At 36.8% G+C, this 23078-nt stretch overlaps 3 protein-coding genes across 9 annotated transcripts; all 3 read right to left on the minus strand.

The window, feature by feature from the left end:
• Positions 1–541: 541 nt before the first annotated feature.
• On the minus strand, positions 542–5622 carry ddost (dolichyl-diphosphooligosaccharide--protein glycosyltransferase subunit (non-catalytic)). Its single transcript, XM_081386466.1, has 11 exons — positions 5328–5622; positions 5011–5121; positions 4830–4916; positions 4635–4738; positions 3792–3886; positions 3617–3710; positions 3364–3512; positions 2084–2231; positions 1806–1926; positions 1226–1332; positions 542–1106 (listed from the first exon to the last, which is right to left on the minus strand). The coding sequence occupies exons 1-11, from the start codon at positions 5560–5562 to the stop codon at positions 957–959; spliced, it is 1401 nt and encodes a 466-aa protein (XP_081242592.1). The 5' UTR covers positions 5563–5622; the 3' UTR covers positions 542–956.
• Positions 5623–6242: 620 nt separating this feature from the next.
• Positions 6243–18066, minus strand: zbtb17 (zinc finger and BTB domain containing 17). Of its 7 annotated transcripts, XM_081387295.1 has the most exons (16): positions 17485–18066; positions 17277–17382; positions 15076–15324; positions 14566–14727; positions 14132–14470; positions 13964–14047; positions 13619–13875; positions 13357–13499; positions 12909–13209; positions 11818–11905; positions 11607–11723; positions 10930–11050; positions 10712–10842; positions 10352–10630; positions 10121–10210; positions 6243–8366 (listed from the first exon to the last, which is right to left on the minus strand). In XM_081387295.1, exons 3-16 carry the CDS (start codon positions 15278–15280, stop codon positions 8032–8034), a joined length of 2652 nt encoding a protein of 883 aa, XP_081243421.1. In that variant the 5' UTR covers positions 15281–15324; positions 17277–17382; positions 17485–18066; the 3' UTR covers positions 6243–8031. The 7 variants fall into 7 exon arrangements, with proteins under 7 accessions (XP_081243421.1, XP_081243426.1, XP_081243424.1 ...); XM_081387300.1 differs by lacking the exons at positions 17277–17382; positions 17485–18066 and adding an exon at positions 16242–16428 and having other exon boundaries at positions 10121–10180; positions 14132–14467; XM_081387298.1 differs by lacking the exons at positions 17277–17382; positions 17485–18066 and adding an exon at positions 16242–16428 and having other exon boundaries at positions 10121–10201; positions 14132–14467.
• Positions 18035–20427, minus strand: hspb7 (heat shock protein family, member 7 (cardiovascular)). The gene is made up of 3 exons (XM_081387307.1): positions 19974–20427; positions 18354–18487; positions 18035–18269 (listed from the first exon to the last, which is right to left on the minus strand). Exons 1-3 carry the CDS (start codon positions 20143–20145, stop codon positions 18090–18092), a joined length of 486 nt encoding a protein of 161 aa, XP_081243433.1. The 5' UTR covers positions 20146–20427; the 3' UTR covers positions 18035–18089.
• Between the last annotated feature and the right edge of the window lie 2651 nt (positions 20428–23078).

A 23078-nucleotide genomic window follows, 5' to 3' on the forward strand; every position in this document is an offset into this window, starting at 1 on the left:
TAATAAATGCTGCTCTTTTAAATTTTCAACCCATTATAAAATCCTTAAATGTATTACAATAAAAACACGATTTCTGAAGGATTATGTGACACTGAAACAGCTGCTAAAAATTCTGATCTGTCATCTCAGAATAAAATTACATTTTAAAATTGTTTTTGTTTCTAGAAATAGAAGTTATTTTAAATTGTAATAACATTTTACAATATTAGTCTACTGTTTTTTATTGTATTCTTAATCAAATAAATGCAGCCTTTCTGAGCACAATAGATTTCTTTCAAAACGCCCAAAATTTGAACAGTAGTGCATCAATTAATGTATTTTTAAAAAATGATTATGCATACTATCTGTGTATATACAGTGTTTGTATACTCTATTGTCACATTCATACTATCCCATGTATTTAAGAATTTAAAGGAATAAGGTCACAAATAAAATAAACTCAGTCAGTAAGTCAGTAAAAACTATTTATAACACCTGAAACCATCATGAATAGAATCAGGCACTTTCAAAAGTGATGCAATTGAACAGAGCAGAAAAAGGGTAGTGGTGGAATGTTAAAACTTTACTGCCTTCAGGTGTTTCAACCACATTTGGAGCATCCATTCCTCTTTTTACAAATGGTAGATTTCAAAACAATCTATTCATAGCAAGAGCTGAAACATCAGTGCACACTGTATAATAAAAACCAATTCAAGTTGCATTTTATACAAATAAAAGAAGAGTGCCCCAAAATCATTTTAAATAACCAAATTGCAAACCAGAAACATATTTTGTCAGATTACCCAAGCCCCCTCCAAAGAACAATTTACAGTTTCTTTTTTTTTTTTGTAATGGTACACCAACCAACTCACCAAAATGAGCCCATGCCAACATAATTCAGATCTCATGACTGCTAGAGGTCTAGAGCACATCTTTTTTTCATCATTTTCTTGTACTCCTCATTACTGGTACTCATTTTAATCAGACTTCTCTTTTTCTCTCATATGCAGAAAGACGACACTGAAGACAAAGAGTCCTGCCATCATAGAGAAGGCACTGGCATAATATGGAAAGGCAGAGGGGATGAAGCGCTCATATTGGGTGTGTTGCAGTGGACGGACAGAAACCTGTGGAATAACACACACACAGAAATAATATCAGTAAATATCAAGAGTGAATAAATCGCTGCGGAAATGTTGAGAACCTGAAATATATAGAAAGTTTTGAAATGAATTTTGAATCTCACCTGGGTTGAGGAGTAGAGATGTGTGTAGCCAAGTCTGTTGTAGTCAACTTTGAACTGAAAAACTCCATATACATCTGGAAGCTTGAATTGTACACTGTATTTTCCACCTAAACAAGGTGTAAATATATTTTTAATGCCATTCATCATTAACAAACTATCATTTAAAAGTTTAGGATCAGTAAGATGTTTTTGAAAGATGTCTCTTACTCTCAGCCAAAGCTGCATTTATTTGATCAAAAATACAAAGCAGCAATATTGTGAAATATTCAGCATCATTACTCCAGTCTTCAGTGTCACATATTCCTTCAGAAATCATTCTAATACGCTGATTTGGTGCTCAAGAAACACTCATCATTGTTGAAAACATTTGTGGATTTTTTTTTTTTCAGGACTCTGATGAATAGAGAGTTTTTATAGAAATATTTTATTTAAAATAGAAATCTTTTGTAACATAAATGTCTTTACTGTGACTTTTGCTCAATTTAATGCATCCTTGCTGAACAAAAGTATTAGAAAAAAAAATCTTACTGACCCTAAACTTTTCAACAGTGGTGTACATGCACTTATAATAATGACATACCATTTTTCTTGAGGTAGGTCCTAACAAATGGATCAATTCTGACAAATTCCAGCTGAATGTCATCTCCATCAAAGGGCACCCACTTTCCACCAGACAGCATCTCAATCACAATGCTGTATTCCTGTAGAGACAATGCACACAGTAGTAGTAAGTCAAATTGCTCTGTTTGTTGAGCATACTATGTTTCTTTAAAAGAAAAGTGAATGTTTGTCCATTTCTAAGCAAAACATTCTTCAGAATTAGCAAGCAAAATATTTGCTGTATATGCTATGCCTCACCACAAGGTCAGTGATGGTATAGGCAGCGGGTGGTGTGCTCTCTCCAACTGGATGATGGGTAACCGCCCCAACCCTCAGAACACCAGCCTCCTTAAACACCCAGCGGGACAGGGACTCAGCCAGCTCCTGGTTACCAGTCTGTTCATATCTAAGAATATACACATCATGCATTATAAAAATGCAAAACAAATGGAGAAACTTCAGCATGGCACAGTTAGTTAAGCTGAAGGCCTTAACTTCACAACTGATCAAACATAAAAGAATAGATTTTATTGGCTGACCAATATATCGTCATGGTCAATATATCAACCGATATTTGGCATTTTTAATGATCAATGGCATTGGCCATTAAGTTTTTCTGTTTGGCCAATAAGTGAATGGCATATGAAAAATGTATTATTACAGCATTTGCTTTTTTGTTATTAGTAATAAACATGCAAACAAACACTAATACTTTCTCAGTGTTAGCAGCATTCAGCAAATATGCATCTATATCATTTAAATAAGACTTATAACAGACATACTCCGATATTTCCTTCAAACAATGGTCTGCTATATTCAGTTAGCCGCTATCATTCATATCATATTTACTGTATGTAAATAAGCCCTACCCATTTATTACACAGATTTATCAAATTACTGAGAGCACTGCTGGTTACAGTGTTTACTTGTTATTCATGTTTTTATCCATCTCTTTATTTGTGGAAAATACTATAATAGCATTAGAGAATCAAGAAGTTTCTATATAAAGTTTCAATCTGTTTATTTTAGAGATGTATTTTTTGCCAAGGTCAAAGTATTGTTTTTCAGAACTATATATATTTTTCAATTACTTCCTTCTAATTTAGTAAATATGTAAATATTTTCTATTGCTATGCATGTGTTATTTACCATCTTTAAAATAAATAGCGTTATATCATATTTGGCCCATCAACTTTTTTTCAGCATCGGCCATATTGGCCGATCAGAAATACATATTTCAACCTAATGTCACAATGTATTTTAAAGGTTGTATCAGCGATTTCAGGCCCAAACATAAATGATCACATTCATCTAATCTTTCCTAACGATCCGCTAGCTGCCCGCCCCATAAGCATGCCGTCAAAAAAACACGTCTTTGTAGGCAGCCTAGGCTCTGAGATCTGCACACAAAAACAGTGCACGAGCGCAAAACCTCATAACATGTGAAAGATTAGATGAATGTGATCATTTATGTTTGGGCCTGAAATAGCTGATACAACCTTTAATGTCTGAATATATAGCAATGCAGCATAACAGACCTCTTTGACCCAGGGGCAGCCTTCTGCACGGGGGAGTTGAAGAAAGCATCACTGAAGAAGTGCAAAGACCCGCTGAAAACCACACGCGCATTGTTTCTTGCCTGCAGACCGGCAATCAGGAGGGTGTTCTTTCCAACTGCATGAGGATACTGGAAAGCAAAAAGGGAACAGAGGTGAGAGCGAATGAATTTATCAAAAATGTGACATTAAAAGATTTTGGCTGTTCTCAAGCACCACATTTTGAAATATTGACCTGTGTGATGGGACGATCAGGGAAATAGGAGTAAGAGGTAGAGGATCCTGTCAGAATGTCCAGCACCAGAGAGTTATCTGGGTCAGCCACCATGCTGAGGAAAAGAGGTAACTTGTAATTGGATTAATTACATTTTTACAATAAGCAAGTAACAGGGTATTAAGAGACCCCTTACCCAACACCTTTGAACAGGACTGGTTTATCAGTGGGCTTGCCAACTATAGTTGGGGCTTTAAGAAGATTCTCTGGATCTGCAACAATCAGTGTGTGCTGTACAAAAATAAAGAATTCAACCTTAATACAAATGATAAGGCTTAAAACAAAGATTTGAAACTGTGGTGTAAATGTCAAGAGAGTAAAATAATTGCTATATTAATTTAACACGAAATAGCAACCCATTTTAATTCCAAGGTCAAATTCACCCTGAAGTATATAATATATCTTTATTATATAATATATCAATTATTATTTTTTATTGTTGCCATAATCTTTTTTACACCTAATTTTCATAATAAAACAAAAAACTGGATTTACTAAAAAAAAAAGAAAATTATAATTGTATTTGTTTACATACACGTCATGTGACCATTAAGCAATATCAGAGAACAGTAAAATTGTTAAATGTTGTTAAATTATTGAAATATTAATTTTAAAATGCATGGGGTACTTCAAGGAATTATTTTAAATCAAAGTGATTCGGCTGGAAATAAAATGTTGGGCATCCCTGGCTTAAACCAATGACTTAATGGCCATCTTGCTATTGGTTAAAGCCAAACAGTCTACAGTAGGTGACATCAGATAAAGCAAAAAATCATTCCAGAGACTATGCAAATAATTACATTATGAAATTCCCCAAACTTTTTCTCACTTGAATTTAGTGTACTGAAAAATCATGGACAATAATACTAGAAGAGAGCGTTAAGAAAAAAAATAGTCCATTTTTATTTCATGTTCATGTTGAACATTTCATTTTATATAAATTGTTTGAAGCTCTATTTTTCCTCATTCCATTACTTACCTCGCCAGGATCAGAAACATCATAGTTATGGTGGTCAATGACAGCGGTTTTCTCCTCATCAAATTCAATCCCACATTCACTGCCTAGCTCTCTCAGAGGGTCACCTGCCAGAGTCATAGTGGTAAAAGGATTACATTGACATGATCAAAGGGCCAGTATGTGTACACACATTTGCAAAACCAATGCAGCACTCACCAATATCAGAGCTGGCAGCAACAAGAACATTTCCTCCACCATCAATGAAGGCCGTAATGGTCTCTACGTTGATGTTGCCCCCAAAATCTGTTCCATTGGGAATTTGTAAACATAAGATGGTTATTCAAGCATAAAAATGGCAGCACGACATGAAATTCATGTTAACTATAACAGGCTTCACCTTCCACTGATGGAGAGAAAATGATGAGATGGTCGTAGAGGAACTGGCCATACTTTATCAGAGAGAGACCAGGATCATCAGCAGTCTTGAAGGAAAGGTCAAACCCACGATCTGTGAACAACAATGTAATTATGGGTTCAAACAATTAAGAAACGTACAATAGCTTTCTGTGTCAGTACAGGCATGCTGGTGCAATAACTCAGAGTCACATATTCATGCATCTTCAACTCATATCGCATATAAATTAACATATTAAACGTATTTTCTGGTGTGTTTTAATAAATAAATAAACAAAAATCCTATAATGTGTAGCTCACCTGCTAAACTGCGGAAGAAGATTGAATGAGTGTCTCTAATGTTGGGATTGTCCAGCAGAACGAGAGTCTTTCCGTTTCCTAAAACTACCTGCAACATTAACGCCACGGATAAAACAAACAAAGTGCTTTTGCTGAACCCGCCAGACAATGTGGGAATCATTGTAGCACGCCGTCTTTTGCAGGTTAATGTTGCAAGAGTCGCGGTGTCCCTCATTGACAAGCAACCTATCGCCATTTTCCTCCTTTGGACAACGTCAGCGCTAACGCGGATACGAACTCTGACCCAGCGCTGCAGCCAATCGCGTGCTGCCTCATGGACTCATTAATATTATAATGAGACGAAAGATCTGTCATCGTCCGCACATAATGTATCTTTTGATGGAAATTTGTTAAAATGTACATGGAGTTGAAACAACTTTTTTGTACACGTTTATTTCCAAACATATAATATTTGTTAATTTAATTTATTTTAACTTGTTTAACTAATTTAACTTAAATTAATGCGAGTTAATTGATTATTCGTATAGATACATTTTAAGAAAATATAGCATTTTTGTGTTGTTTATGTACAAAGTATCTTTCTTTAATATTTTACGACCAACAGAGGTCAGTACAACACAATGCTTTTCGGTGGGCAGGCGTCAGTGTGTGGTAGATTAATGCTGACTTCATATGCTATCGAAAATGTCCAACTTCCCACTTCTGAAGTTGTGAATACGAGCTCATCGCATTTAAATTTTGACTTGAGTTGAATTGTCCATGTCCAATTTTTTAACTAGGAAACTAGTATTTACAATAATTCCGATAGCACGTGAAGGCAGCATGACTCAAATGAATCAAACTGAATGTGGAGATATTTTATATAATAATTATTATTTCATTTTTTTGCAAAAAAAAAAGAAGCTTTTTATATATTAGCCTTTAATAGGCTTTGGCTTTTATTTGATATGTGTTTCGGAATGTTACATTTGTGTGGCGTTTCATGAATTAGATTACTTTTCATAATTTTTACATAAAAGTAAAGTTTTACATTTTGCTTGCAATTTCTATTGTAACAGGTTACCACATAGTGCCACCGGTTTCACACACAGACGAGGCTGAAGAAAGTCCCAGACTAAAATACATGTTTGAGCTGTTTTTACTGAAAGCAACTTGCACTGACATATCTTAAAATATGTCAGTGCCATTGTTTTGTCTCAAGATGCACACCAGTAATGTTTTTTTTAAGGCATGTTTATAAAAGCTACTTAATGCCCTAATTGAACTACTAAGGCCTAATCCTGGCCTTGTCTAACCCCACTGTCTATGGTCTAACCGGGCCATAGTGTCAATAAATTTAATCTTTGGACAATAATGGCAGAAATTATCAAGGTATGATATCAACCTGAGTTTTCTTTATGTTATTAAATCAAGTTATATTTGAATCTACTTCACCCACCTTCTTCAGCCCTGGGATAATATGTTCCTATACAGAAAATAAAAACCTGAGAAATATTCACTGGAGTAAAAAGTGGGACAAATAGCTCCAAAACAAAAAGAAAGAAAAAAAAACCCAAATAATCAACACTTGTTTTTCCTGTTCCTTTACCTAATTGTTTGTCTTTTGTTATATCTAAAGCTTAATGAGCTATGACACATGAAACAACTGCAATCATTTCCACTGGAAGCCTTTTACTGAAATAACCACACTTTAAAACAGCAAAGCACCCATACCTCTGATACCTGCATTGCAATGTGGTCCAAGCAGTGTTGTTTCGAAACTGATTCGATTTTTAAAGCTCTAATCAAAGTCTCAATGCATTTGATAAACCAAGATTAAATTAGGGTAAACAACCAGTAGCCTTGCTTTCCTGGCAATGGTATAGACATTTATTCAATACCAACCAAAAGATTTATTTAAAAGGTTTATTAACAAACATTTAAATTGCACTATTGCACCAAGTTTTGCACTATAAATAAGGCTTAATTTATATTGTATCTACTTGTGATACAATATCCAATTGTCTGTTCGATAAACTCCAACAGAATTGGACCAAAATTACCTTGATCACTAATACTAGTTTATATAATCTCACAATGAAAACTGTGATAATCAAAAAATAGTAGATTAATTTCACTGATCTAAAGAAGTAACAAAATTTTTTTTTACAGTCCATTTATCTAGAACACAATGCATTTAAAAAAGATAATGTTCAAGCAGTACTATGCTCAAGTGGAAAATGAGTAAACTCTACAAACCACAAATAAATGAATCAAATAAAAGTTCGGTAGCTGATTTGTTGAAAAATTAAACTTGTAGGACAGTCAATTGTTTAATTGGCCTCAGTAAAACAGTCTACAATAGTGTGAATACATGAGCTGGCAGAGGACATATACAGGGAGACAACAGTATTAAAAGGTTTGACAGCATTACAAATTAAGTTTTCTTCATATTAAATTACATTTTTTTCTTGTCATCTTTTTTATTTAAACTTAACTCTGTACAATGTAGTTTTAATATGCTCTGCACACATAGTGCTGTGGTTTGAGATATTATGACATCTACCTAGCATTTTTAAAATATGAGCGGATTTAATTATAGTGTGTTAATCAGTAATAACCATACCTCTGCTGAGAAATATTACACTTTGTGACAGTCTAAAACTCCATGTGGATCTCTCTTGTCCTTTTAACTCTCCTTGGGTTGAATCAGGTCAGAAACTCCTCACTCTCCTTGATTTTCAGCCCCCTCCTCTGTCTCTGCCTGTGAACTGGTCTCCACCTCTGCCCCCTCAGTTTGAGATTCAGGCTGGGCTAGAGCTACTTCTCCTTCCTCACTCTCCTCTTCCCGTGTCCGGAACAAGAGCTCCCCTCCCTGGATGACCTGCTCAGTTGTTTGCCATGTGCCGTCTCCAGCATAGTGCTGATAAAAGTCAGAGTCCGCCTGAAACATGACCAGGGCCTGGGCAGTGTGAATGCGCACATGCTGGGCGAGAGAGCTGGCATCCAGGAACTTCTCACCACATGAGTCGCATGCATACAAGATCTGGGTGTTGGGATCTGCAGGAATAGATCAGCACACTGTTTCAGCTTTGCATTGAGTGTACAAGTTCATGAAAATTTTTCACATCCGTGTAACTCCTGGAGGATCACCTGCCTGAGTGCCCTTATGTTTGAATGGGAGTGTTGCTCAACCTGCCTTTACAAAATCATCCACAGGTGCCCAACAGTGTGTAAAGGTTGGGTGAAATACTTGTTCACTGAAAGATTTTTACCTTGGGAGAATGTATAGAGTCATTGTCATGTTAAAAAAGTGCCCGAAAAACACAAGGTAGAATCTTCCATTTCAAGATTTTGTATCACATAATGGTGTGTGAATTCATGACACCACTGATTAAGTACAACTCCCCCACTCGTTCAGGACTCAGACCTTTACTACCACAGAACTTCACTATGAGGCCCAGGCACTTCTCACTCCTCCCCCGTGCAATGTCATACATTTTGGATCCTGTTAGATCCCAAATGATTGATTTGCTCTTATGAGACCAGAGTATGGATTACCAGAAGTCTATATTTTGTTAATATGGACCTTGGAAAAGACTAAATGAGTTTCTTGTGTCCTGTGTGGACAAGAACAATGCATTTCACTTCTGCACGTAGCGTATTACTGTGCGAGATGAAATAGTCACTCTTCTCACAGCTTCTGCCAGCTCTGAGACACTTGCTTGTCATTTCTCCTGCTCTTTTCTTAACAAACAAATCCCTCATCACGAAATTAAAGTTTAAAGTGAATGCCTGGTTGTTTCAGGGACTTGTCACAAGTCCATTCTTTTTGAGTCTCTGTGTTACTTTTGCTATATTTTCACACTTTAAATGGTAATCCTCTTGTACGCAAAGAAATAAGTCTGATAATGATTCAATAGGCTATATAACACCTTTTTTTGTAAAGAAATGACTCTTATTTAAATGTTTTGGTTCAACATACTCACCTGTTGATCAAAAAACGCCTTTAACTTGCTCCAGCAAATTTGTATTTAGTTTTATTTTGTAACTTTCAAGAAGGTGTACTCATTTTTGCAACACAACATTTTATCACTTTAATAGGAAAATCTTATTTTCCTGATTAATATTTACATGCTTCTTTGAAAATTAAACAAGCAGACTTGCTGGAACATTATATCTTCAAGGAACCCTAATATGTCTATGTAAAGAGTAATTGCTGAATTTGTTAACTTTCAGAGTTAATGCTGCTGAGTACTGTACCTGAAAACACTCTTTATTTCAGTTGTATCTATGTCCTTTTGTATTAATTTGTGCTATCACTTGTAATTTGTGTATTTGGTCTTGCTTTATTACTGATTGTTTACTTGCCTTAAAAAAATATTTGAAATTTATATTCGTTTTTTTGTGTGTTGGTATAAAAACTAGAATCGAGAATTGTGAAATTTCACTGGTATGCAAAATGTTGGTGACAACCTTATTTCTTTAAAAAAAAAAAATTGTAAACAATAACTTTTACTCATTTCCACCCCAGAAATTGAAAGGAAAAATCCATTTAATAGAGACATCAAAAGCAGTATTGGTGTCGGTGATATTGGCCTTCATTCATTGCACTTTCTAAAAAGATGTCATTACACATTTTTAAAAAAATGTGATACCGTCTTTATGTTGTTTCTACATTAATTAGAAGTTTCAATGTGAAATGATGATAAAAATATCTTACAAATTTTAATGTTAGGTGCGATTAATAAAAATGTGCAATTCATTAGTTGACAGGACTAATATATACAGTATATTAATGATGTATTATTCACCTGCTTCTTGGACTTTCTCCACTGCTTTTGTGATCTCTGCTTTCAGTGCTTCAGTTTCATCTGCGGACACAGAGGTTGCCACTGGCAACACTACAGGGGTCAGGAACAACAAATAATATTAGGAGACCATCCAAGTGCCATTATGGTGACACTCAGATTTAGCAAATGCCCTTTCTACAAGGCGCAGTGTAATAATCAGTTTTATCACACTCCTCTGTCATATTCTCTCACCCGTGAGCTGTGCTACGGCACTGCCAGCCAGAGCCTCTGTGGCCAAAGTCACTATGTCTTCTGTAGTAACCGTGACGATGTTGACTTCATTATTGTCGAGCTCTGAGCCCGGGCCAGAGTCAGACAGCAGCTTCTCCTCCTCGTCGTCGTCATCCTCCTCAGCCACCACCAGTCTCTTCATGCCCGCCTTCCCCTGGTGCACCGTCTTCACATGGGAACGCAGATTGTCCACACGGTTGAATCCTCGGCCACACTTATCGCACAGGAAAGGTTTCTCCCCTGTAACCAAGAAGTCATTAGAAGCATGTAAGAGAGAACTACATAAGAAAAGGCTCAATTATAACAAAATTTGCATCTTACCTGTGTGAATGATGATATGCTTTGAGAGATCTCCCACATTGACAAACGCTTTGTTACAGGTGTGGCACTTGTGTGGTCGAATATTATCATGATGACGGATGTGATTGGCCAGCTGGCTGGACTGGACAAACCTTTGAGGTATGATAGTCATATTGAACATTTAAAGTGTTGTGCTATTGTGAATCTATGCAAAATCATTTATGCAGTGTCTCAAATACCTTTTTCCACAGCGGTCACACACGTACGGTTTCTCCCCAGTGTGTTGGCGAACATGAGCAATGAGTGAACTTGCCTGAGTGAAGCCTTTTCCACAAATCAGACACAGACAGGGCTTTTCCCCTAAAACAGTAAGACAGAGACATTCAAATCAACTTTTATGGACCTATTATGCTTTTTTACATTTTCAACTTTCCTTAGTGTGTAATGTTGCTGTTTGAGCATGAAAAAGTCCTGCAAAGTTACAAAGCACAAAGTCTGCTCTATATCAGTAAGCACTGTTTATGAACTCCCAAAAACACCTCGATTGTAGTCTTGAGTGTTCTTCAGGGAACGTGCATGTCACAATATTCCTCATTTGGTTGAGTTGTGTTAGTAGTGTGTTGTCGCTATCTCCAAGAGATGCTGTTTTTTCCACCCAGATCTAATGCGTTCTGGTTAGGGGTGTGACATTTCCGAAACACGCTTGAAGGGGTTGACCAATCACAACACACTAATCCATCCGACCAATCAGAGCACACTGCACTTTTCGGAAGACAGGGCTTCATAGAGACCAGAACTAAACAGAGTGTTACAGACTGACATTCAAGCATGAACATTCAAAACAAAATCAAGACTTTGTAAAAGGGTCCTCTCTTTATAGACAACTGTGACTGAGGACATGAAAAATGGCTCATACCTGTGTGGATGCGCACATGTCTCTGCAGCGCCCCAGGGTCGGCAAAGGCTCTCTGGCAGTGCATGCAGACGAAAGGTTTTTCACCACTATGCACACGCAGGTGTCTCTTCAGGTTGCCTGTGAACAGACCATGGAGGGATATTAAAATTCCTTTGCGCATGCATATATTGCTGTGAAAATGCCATAACTTGTCCCAATGTGTACATCTCACCTGAGGTGGTGAACTGTTTCCCACACTCCTTACACTTAAGTGGCCCATCTGCAATGTGGATCTTCAGATGTGCTTTCAGGTTCCCCAACTAGAAAAAGAAAAAAAATATATTTAGATCTATTTGTTCACAGTTATCAGTTTACTGTGCATTCTGCCTCAATAACAAGACATTATGTGTCCTCAGCTGTTGTAGAAATGGCTATAAAATAATTTCAATAATATGTTATAATCATACATTTTGTCTACATATTGTATTATATTTTTATTATATTACATTTATATTCACAGAATTATTTCTAATATTATTACATTCTGATGTGATGCTAACAATATATATATATATATATATATATATATATATATATAAATTATTATTATTATTTAATGTTATCTAGTTTGTAGTTAACATTAGTAAAAAGTTAACATTAACATTGTAGTTAACTACAAACATGAACTAACAATGAGCAATACTTCTACAGCACTTTTTGTAGAACTATTGCTCATTATTGTCATTCTCAACAGTTTTTAAAATCAAGTTGTATCTGTTAACATTAGTTAATGCATAACATAAATATGAATTTTTACTAACATTAAAAAAGGTTAATAAATGCTATAAAATATACTGCTCACTGTAAATTCATGTTATCTAATGTTAACAAAAGAGACCTTATTGTTAAGTTTTATCATAAAAACAGTAATATTGTGAAATATTATAATTTAAAATCGCTGTTTTTTTTAAATGTAATTTATTCCTGTGATGGTAAAGCTGAATTTTCCGCATCATTGCTCCAGTCTTCAGTCTCAAATGATCCTTCAGTAATCATTCTTATATGCTGATTTGCTGCTCAAGAAACATTTCTTAATATTATTATCAATGTTGTAAACAGTTGTGCTGCTTAAGATTTTTGTGGAAACTATGCTGAATTTAATGAATGAACCTGAGTCCCTCAAAAATGACTGACCCCAGACATTTGAACGATACAGTATATATTTATAATATACACATCATTATAAGACTGTAAGGTTTTTCTAATTACATTTATAAAGACAATAGTGGTTAAAATTAACACCAGTTTAAGTGGATCTCTCACCTGGTTGAATTTCTTGTCGCAGTGTTGACATTTGTGACCTTTGTTAGTGTCGTGGGTCTCTAGATGTCGCATCTTGGCAGTGGGGTCAGAAAAGGCCCGTTCGCAGTAGTCACAGTGGTAGGGTTTTTCTCCACTGTGCACCAACTGATGCCGCTTCAGGTTTCCAGAAGTGGTGAAGAGCTTCCCACAGTCCTCACAGCTGTACCGCGCCTCATCTGTGTGACGCTTCCTGTGTAGGTTCAGCAGGCTGATTTGCCGATAACTCTTTCCGCAAGTGGAACAGCAGTATGGTTTTAGAGGACTGGAAAAACAGAAACGTGTAAGAACGTGTGTGAGGAAAACTGCACATGGTGAAGTTTTTCTGTAAATATGGTTTACTTTATTTCGATTGACAAGTCAGATGAGACTGTAGAGGAAGAGCATTAGACTGTATGAATATAGTGCTCACCTGTGTGTTTTCTCATGTGCTTTGCAGGCAGCTGGGTCTGAGAAAGCTTTGTCACAGTCTCTGCAACTAAATGGCTTCTCACCAGTGTGAATGCGCATGTGACGTTTAAAGTTGCCTGTGTGTGTAAACTTCTTCCCACAGTCCTGCAAGAATCAGAAAAACTATAATGAAAATAGAACTATTAAACCTGACACTGGAAAAGTCTATCATTTTGACTAAAGGACAAAGACAATAAGGATTACAAAATTGAAGAATCTCTCACCTCACATTTGTGTGTGACGGAGCCATATGCTCTGGACTCACTGCGCTCAGCTGCGGAAGCAGACTGCTTTCCCTCCGAACCTGTCATTTCTCCATCCTCTGTGTCCATCTCCTCCTCCTCTTCTTCTTCTTCTTCTTCTTCTTCTTCCTGCTCCTCATCCTCCTCCTCCTCCACTCCTTCGTCTTCATCCTCTCCATCTTCTTGTACCACATTCTCCATGCTCTCAGCTTTTGACACACTTTCCCCTGCATCATCAACTTTTAGCAAAAATGTTAACAGTTATGAAACCTAAATAACAAAAATATCAGGTGAATGTACACCATAGTTATAGACGGCAGAATTTACCTTGCGTGTGAACGGTTGCATATTTCGACTTGCTTCTCCTTCTACTAACAAATGACCGTTTAGCCGCCATCCTCTGTGAGAGTTCTGTAGGAGCAGTATAGTGTCACACAAGTATTGAAACATGGTTAACATTAACAAAATCATTACGAGTAGAGAATGGACACTAACTAGGAGTGTAGTCTGTGTCAGAAGGGTCATCTTGGTACGGTGGAATCTCTTTTGTGGCTTTCTCTTCTTCTGTTTCTGTCTTGCTATCCAAGACAATGGCTTTTTTTAGCCTCGCTTTAGACGGCCTACAAACTTTGCTGACAGCTCTCAGAGACTTTGTGCTTTGTTTCTCAGTCATGTTACTCGCAGCCTCCTGGGTTTCTGTTGTTTCTGACTGCGAGGGAGTTTCCTTCACTTCAGGAACCACATTCGGAGTCACTGAATGACTCTCCTGCTCCTCCTGGGAACTTGCATCCTTCGGATTCCCCACAGATCTTGACTGTTCCTCAGTTACTACTACTTTACATGAACACAAATGAGAAAGGGTTTATAGATTTATAACTTCAGTACCTTCTTAAACTAACAGCTTGTGATAATCTGAACTCTGCACTAACCAGGCTTGGTTGATGAAGGAACAGTCAAGGACTGAAAAGCTGAACAAGCATTGACAATTTCCTGCATTTGAAGGAAAGTTGCTACAGCAATTACGTCCTCTATGTTCTGAGGGCTCAAAGTCAGCTTTGCGGTGTACATAAACTCAAGGACCTGCTCAAGACCTGAATACAATATCGAACACATTAGACAAAGGCAGAAAACAACAAACAACCAAAGAGCAGAGAAATGTTCAAATTGAATTACATGTGATTAACCACAAAAGATCAGATTAATGGGATAGTTCACCCAAAAATAATTACTCACACCCTCAAAGTGTATGGCTTTCTTTTGTGGAACAAATGGAGATCAATTGTTTGTTTCCCAACATTCTTCAAAATATTTTATTTTGCGTTCCACAGAGAGAAAGAAATGCATTTGAAACAACATGAGGGTGAGTAATTGATGACCAAATTTAAATTTTAGGTGGACAGTCCCTTTAATAAAAGTTCTCTGTAAGAATGCAAGCCTACCTGATGCATTGCTGATATCAAGATGAACAACATCTTTCTGGTCCAAAAAGAGTGTGCGGAAGTAAGCACTACATGCCGCCAGCACAGCCTTATGGGCCTTGAAGTCAACTCCATCCACCACAAAAGTGCAGTCACAAAGAAGACCCAACTGACGTTGTTCATTAAGTTGCCCTAGGACTTTCCCACTATGCCAAGGAAAGTCCATAGCGGATGGAGCAGACTATGGCACTTAGACTATCCCACAGTATCCTATTCATAAAAAAAGGAGAAAAAAAAAATGATTGCACTATTGCTGCTTTTGCATTTGAGGCTTACAAACTAAATGCCTCAGTTGTAAGGATGTAAACAAATTGAGGTGAACCAGGGCCTTAGTCTGGTCTACTTTGTCCCTAGGCATTCATATCAATTCTGTCCCTGTCCCAGCATTTTACCATATGTAAAAGTTTACGAATCAACAACTATCTGAATGATGCAGAGATTAGTGATGGCCATAATTCAATATTGTATTTTTTTTAAGTACTTTCACAAAAAGTGCTAAAACTGAATATTTATTTTTGTGCTATGATCTACACTGTACTCCTATATCTGAACATCTAATATCTAATGGAATATTATGTGGAATATCTAATAGGCCTACACAGTACAAAACCATCCCTTCTATGGTGCTTTATTTTCATTATGATTCAGTGCGTGTATATTGCCAAACATTAATCATCCAACAGACTACAGACATTATTTACTTCAATAAAGAAACATCATTAACAGTCCGTGTGTTTCTGTGCGACACTGAAACGTTTATCTCGAGCTCGCTCGGGACATTTTGTCCTGCAGTCTAATTCTAACTGTCATTGTCAGCCGAATCGAGTACAATGATGTCTGGATGTCTGGCTTTAACGAGTAAATGTGTCTAGTGATTTGGAGAGTAACTGCGCAATAACCCAACAAGAATGTGACGATGTTGCGGATTGATTATGAGTCCTCTCTGTCTCTCTTAGCTCCGGGATTAATTCAGCGTGCCTGGCCCTGCTGGATCAAGATGGCGCTGACAGAGGCGGGCTATAATCCTGCCTCTTCTTTGCTTATTTTAGCTGCGCGTTCGTTAGACACTTGCCTGAAAAGTAGTCCTAAAACAATTCGATGATCGGGTCATGTTTGACGTTCTTTACCTTATATAATGGACGAGTTTCTAGCTTTCCCTGACTTCAGCTGATCCCGTCCAATCGAGTGTTTCGGTGATCGATCTCACTGCTCAGCCTCGTCGCGCCGCCATCTTCCGCTCTCTGATCGATTGATAGTGGCCGAGCGAATGGCTGGAAGTTAACACCATAGCGCATGCGCGGACTTTTCTTGTAACTGTTTTGACCACATGACGGCGAACTTTAGCTATTAATAAATACAGTGAGCTAGTAATAACACCAGAGTAAGGAAATATCCATAAAACAAAAAGCAGCTAGTTTATTAATTGGGTCATTAATGCGTTTTAACACCACCACGGGTTAACGTTACATATCAAAATATGTTTTGAATTGATGCAAATCTAAGGGGACAGTTATATTGCACATTTTAGTCATTACCCAAACCATCAGTGAACCATTCATAGGAACCATTACCATATAGCTTTAGGCTAAAAATGGCATACCTATTTCTGCTATTTAGCTGCTTTACTTATAATTTAAGCTTATTACGCTTTATGTTCAAAATTCACATTTAAGAACTTTAGTAGCTATATATGTATGTTGCTACATTTTTAATTTCATGTAAATGTTCATATTTCCTCAAGAATTTAGAATATTAATATATACTTTGAATGCTGGAAAACACTCCCTTAAGCAGCTGATTTTCTGGTTTTAGCTGCTCTCCCAATCTGGTTTTAAAGGGGTTTGGGCATTTTTCATTTGGTTAGGCTTGGAGACCAGCTGACCTTTCAGCTAAACCAGCAAAGACTAGATTAAGACGGCTGGGAGACCAGCAAAATCTGGTCCATCAGATCATTTTAGGATAATTTCTTTTTTAGTTTTAATTTCCGATTTTGAACGAAATAATAATCGGTCTTATGTACAACTGATTTGCATAGATTTGTATCTGGTTCAGCACAGTGACAGGTTGATGGATGACAAAGCATAAAAATAGTTGATGATAAGACTGAATGATAACAGCAGACTCTATTTATAGAATAAGTACTCAGAGACACAGTAGCCTACCTGTCATTTGCTCATGATGTCCACTTTAATGGAAGTGGACAGGAACCAAATCACTGACTCACAAAGCTCAAAATATTCATCAATGGTGTTCTGGTTTTATTCTGTTCTAAAGTGGTTTTAATCACACAACACAACAATTTAACATTTAGAAAATGTACCTTTTGATAACAATAACAATAACAATCAGCTCAATAAATAGGTTTCTCACCATTTGGGAACGAGTTGCATTATTTGTTCTGATTGTCTGTCACAGTGGGCTCCAAAAATGTGAGAGACATCTTTTTTCAAGAATATCTTAGTACTTGGTTTGTCCTTTTTTATTTCATAATTTGAGAATGACTGATAAAACATCTTGAGCTTTAATGAAAGCAAGAACATCTAGCCACCTGTACAAAGAGTCACATGATTAGTGTAACAAATTTGTTTACTTGATTAGTGACACAGGAATAGAGCAGAATCTGAAACACTTCCTATTCATTTAAATATATATAATTTTTCTTTCCTACTCTCAAAATCCTAAAATGTTCTCTTTCTTTCTAAGTTTAACTTTTGAATCACAGATTTTAAATGTGGTCTCTGACTTTTGGACCCCACTGTACGTATATTGTAAGGTGATATACAGTTGGCAGGGAATTGAAGTTATCAGTGCATTTGTCTTGAATGTTTTGAATACATATGACAGGCTTAAATTCCATCCAAGTCTAATGAGAAGAAATGAGAGAAGGTCATGGAGGAATGACAAAGCAGGACTAAGTGACTATATTTTCAAGGTCATTTATCACAAGGAAACGGATACAGCAGGAGGGGAAAGATCTAAATTTTGATCTCTGTGCGAAATGTCTGTGCGTGCTCTAGTTTTGCAGTGTTTCTCTGTGCTTTTATAGTGAGAGTCCCATCAGCCCCTAAACATGACTTGACCGAGGTGGGGTCCACATCCTCTGGTAGTTGGCATTTATGGGTAAAAGTGTTCAACACTGTCCCATCAGTAGCAAGCTGTTGAACAAAATGCACACATACGGGAATTAATCATATTCTGAACAGTTCAGTTGTATTATACAGAGGCCTGTATCTGTTTACCTTTTCAGCATGAACTTCAATCTGATTGTTTGAGGTGGTGACTATCACATCCTCAGGTGAGAAGTCTTGGACATCCACTGTGAATTGGTATGTGTCTCCCAGAGTCTTGATGTTTCCAACTGTCCCTGTTCTGTCTAAAGGAAAATAAAAAATCTAATGTGATATCTGAAATATATTACACAAGCGTTCTGGAATACTTGATTCTGATTGGTCAGTTGCACCATTAAGGGTTCTGATATTTCCCAATATTCACTGTTGTCTATGCCCTGCGCTCCTCCGGCACTACTTTCATGTTTTTTGTAAACATGGTTTTATGTTTCCATACAAGCGTAACTGGCGTCAGCTTGCGTCTCAATTATAGACTGGTTAAAATTGACATCATATGTTAATAGGTCTATTACTGTAGAATTGTCGCAGTTTTCGTCTTGTAGCTAGGCAGATTGTTTTGTAGCCTACCTCGTAATGGACTTACAGCCAAGAGTAAAAAATAAAGTCAACTCAAATCAAAATTTAATTTATTTTCTTTGTTATTTTCAGTAACAAACTCATGCTATACTTAAATGCATTCTGAATGTGACTGAAACTATCAACTAAAGTATTAACCCTGTTATTCCTCACTTCTGGGTCAAAAAAATAAGCATAACTTTTTTTAATGATAGGGATGTACTAATACTATATTTTTTTCAATATGTATTCTTTATTTCGGGGGTTATTTTTTAGAGGATTTCATGATTCTGGACAATATTCAACTGTATGTATATATTTTCACTAACTAGTTATTGAAGTCTTTTCAGATATAATTACTTTTATTAGTTTTTCCACTTGGATATATATTTTGACATTATCCATTGTCATTATTGTCCATTTTTTGTGTGTTTATATAGCAGGTGCCACATAAGCCATCAAGTTTCGTACCATTCCGATGAAGTAAAAATTAAACGTGAAAAAATAATTCACAACATAAAATTGGTTGAATACCACCAGAGCTAATTAAATCAGCAATGAGTAAAGAATATACTCTGTTATGTTACACAAACACCACTATGTTACAAATGGGCATTCCTGTTCATTAATATCCTTCTAATGATGTGTGAAAATTTGCCTTGATGAATCTCAGACTTCATATCCATAAATCAGGCTCAGCAAGAGATCGCCCTCGAGTCATTCCCCAACAGTGAAGTCACAGCACTGGCTCTGGCCCAAAACATTCCTTAATTTACCCTTTCTCTGCCCCCCATGTGCCCTTGTATAGCATGTGAGCAATCTGTTGTTTTTACATACTTCTACAGTTACCAAGATGCAACTGTGAATATTAAATACATCTGCCTTCACATACATATCACACAGACAAACGGTCAAATCTCAAGTCAAGTCAGTCTCATGCAGTCTTGAAATTCATATACTACCATAAATACATTTTCAGGCCTCATGCAGTTGACACATTTGTACAGTCAGTGCCCACTTTTTACGTCCAGTCTTTAAAAGTATAATTAGAATGTGACTATATCCAGTAAATACTGATTCTCATCCAAAACAAAAATGTTTAAGGAGTTAAAACTGATAAAGATACATTAGGCTATATAGATCCATAAAGAACTGAAACCAGCCTTAATAACTCACTTGGAAATCCCAAAGCATCCTTTGGACACAAGAAAGATCCAAAGTCCTCAGCAAAGAGTCCCCGGCTCTTCTCCATGTATGGGTTTGTTGAGGTTGAGGATGAAGATGAGGAGGATGATTTCTGGTGGTAACTGCGCTCCGACCGGTAGGCAGAGGAGTTGGTCGCACTCATTAGTGTTTAGATGGTTTGTTTGCCTCAAATTGATATCCAGTCAGGGCTTTGTATTGATACGCAGGTAGTTTTGGTCCCTGCCCTTTTTTAAAGCATGGTATGAATCCACTCTCAAGCCTGTTTGTATTAGCTGTGTCTCCCTGGAGTGGCTATTGTCTGTCTTGCTGTCTTTTATATGGTGGGTCTAGCTTCTTCTATGTGTGTGTGTGTGTGTGTGTGTGTTAATTGTAGGATGACAGTGTGCTATAATTATCATGTGAGGGAGAGGGGCTCTGTGTGGTCGGAAAAGTTTTGTGTGATGAGGACTTGAGGTTGAGAAAGGGGCTCTGACAAAGACTCAAAGATAGGAAAGGGAGAGAGATTGGGGGGGGGGGGGGGGTTGAGTCAACAGCTGGCATTCCAGACACTCGCTCCCTGAAATAGCCGTTCTCTTCCTCTCTCCCGTTCTGTGTGCTCTCCATCCATTTTTCTCCAGCCTGCCATCCACAGCAATTTGCCGTGATTTACAAATGCAGGCGTCAGAGGCTTGCGATGCCTGTCAATCTGAAAACTACAGTAAACACAGGTCCTGAGAGGGTGTTCATCTCTGCATAAACAATAATGCTGAGGAATGACAGTTTAAACTGAGGATTAACAGAAAGATGGAAGGAATGTCAATGAGAGAGTGACGTTGAGGGACAGATGACGTTAGGAAAACGGATTAGGAGGCATTTGTTTTTGGAGGAGAGCTGCTAATAATAGACATTTTAGTGGTTTACTCCTCATTACAGAAATTGCATGTATTTTCCGTTTCCTTTTCATGAGTTGTTTAAGATAGGGATGCACTGATATTACATTTCAGACTGATGCTGATAAGCCAATAATTACTTTTATGCTAGGGTCAAATAAATGGGCGGTATTCAAATTCTATTAAATTTTGTGTAAATAGATTATTAAATAGAATGCTAAAATTGAATATAGGCATAATGCACATGAAAATGTATATTTATTTTGCTAAAGATTAAATTTAACAGCATTATTTTTTATTATTAGAAATTTTAAAGATTTGAGTGTTAGATGACAGCAAAGATAATCTGAATGTAAAAAAGAGGAAATTATTAAATATGACATTATTAAAACATCCAATAAAAAAATCTCTAATATCAGCTGATAACTTATTTGGTACCCATTTAGTGATAGTGTTAAAGGGATAATTCAATTACTAACCCTCATTCCAAACCTACAGTGAAGCATAAAAGAAGATATTTTAAACATGTATCAGGTTTTTTTCTTCTTCTTTTTGTCCAGACAATGAAAACCAAAACAGTTTGGTTACCAACAGTTTTGAATGACATGAGGGTGAGTAGATGCTGACACTAGTTTCCTTTTTTGGGTAAACTATCCCTTAAGATGTAAATAGCATTTGAAGTATTGGATGTTTTAAAATAATAGGCATTTCTTTGGAGTCTGTGTTGTTCACAACCTTAAATATAGTGGCCTCTCAAGTAAGTTGCATGTAGTGTACCCTATCACTTTAAAGACTTTTAAACATTGTCTAAATCTGAGAAACTCAAACATTACTTCTAACAGCATGTGTCATGACACCAATGCAGCTCTTCTAATTTGATTCTGTGCTGAAGAGAAAAACAGAGAGAGAGAGAGAGAGAGAGAGAGAGAGAGAGAGAGAGAGAGAGAGAGAGAGAGCGAGCATTTAATCAGTCAACAGTATAATCGCGACTAGCACAGTTTGTCCTCAGGCTTAGTGTGAGTTCACTTCAGAAAGTTCACTTGATATCCTCACAAGTATTCCGCTAGTTTATGGATGTCATTGGACAGCCCTCATGGGGACGGTTTTGTAACAGTATGAATAAACATAAGGGTGTGCAGATTAATGGGCTGAAATTGAGTTTTATATTTTCTTCAACCAAAGCTAAAGTTAAGAAGCTAAGACTTCCATTGTTCATTTTCCATAAGTATAATACGTGAATACATTACTATTGGTAGTACTGTACGCATGTTGCAAGACTCTTTACACTATAGGGTCCTTGGACTGAAAAGGTTCAAGGACCACTGCAATATATGTAAACATACATGGAAGCTCAGAGAGAGTTTGTGTTCACTCAATGTAAATGGCTTGTTTTGCTGGGACTAAGAAAAAGTACAAGAGCAACAAACAATGTAGCAGGAAAAACACAAAATAGAGACTCAAATTATGGTAACAAAACAAATCACACAATAGTAAAGGCTGAGATGAGAAAGAAAATGCATTTAAATAGCCTGGTGCCATCTATACCCCTCAGTCAATATATTCTCTTTTTGCATTTGCGGCTGTCATGATTCTATAAAAACCACCGGCGTCTGGACCCATCCGAGAAAAACGAATGGAAATTGACAGGGAAAATGAACAGAATGCGGAATGACAGAGGGTAGCCTCTCGTCAGTCATGGCAAGAAGGGAAAGATTATAATTGTGACATTTCACACATATTCACCCCGTGAACCAGTCACTGCTTTGCGAGTAGCAGATTGGTTCTGTCAGTGGGGATAAAACAATTCCAAAATGATCAGGGAGTTTTAAATGTCAAATAAACTAAAACCTTCTGTCACTCAGTTTGCAGTGAGGGGTGTGTCACAAATTATGGGAGAATGTAGAAAAGAATCCAGAATCCAAGTTATCTATTACTTTGTGTTTTCAGAGAAAGTGGTGCCATCATAGGCTACTTAAAGCATCAGGCCATGCAAGCCTCAGCTAAATTAGACAAAATGGAAATTATATGAGCATGTGCAACAATCATAGCATTATTGTTTGCCTTTGTGTGTGAACTACAAGAAAATGAATAATGCATCTTGATGTTTGTTCGAAAAGATCGATTTATCGACTGGTATAGTGCTGGTCATCGTGACAATAATATAAATTAATTTCCACAGGGTAGGAAACAACAGGACTTTAACATA

The sequence above is a fragment of the Scardinius erythrophthalmus genome (assembly GCF_964197995.2).
Source record: "Scardinius erythrophthalmus genome assembly, chromosome: 15".
NCBI classification, from domain to species: Eukaryota; Metazoa; Chordata; class Actinopteri; order Cypriniformes; family Leuciscidae; genus Scardinius; species Scardinius erythrophthalmus.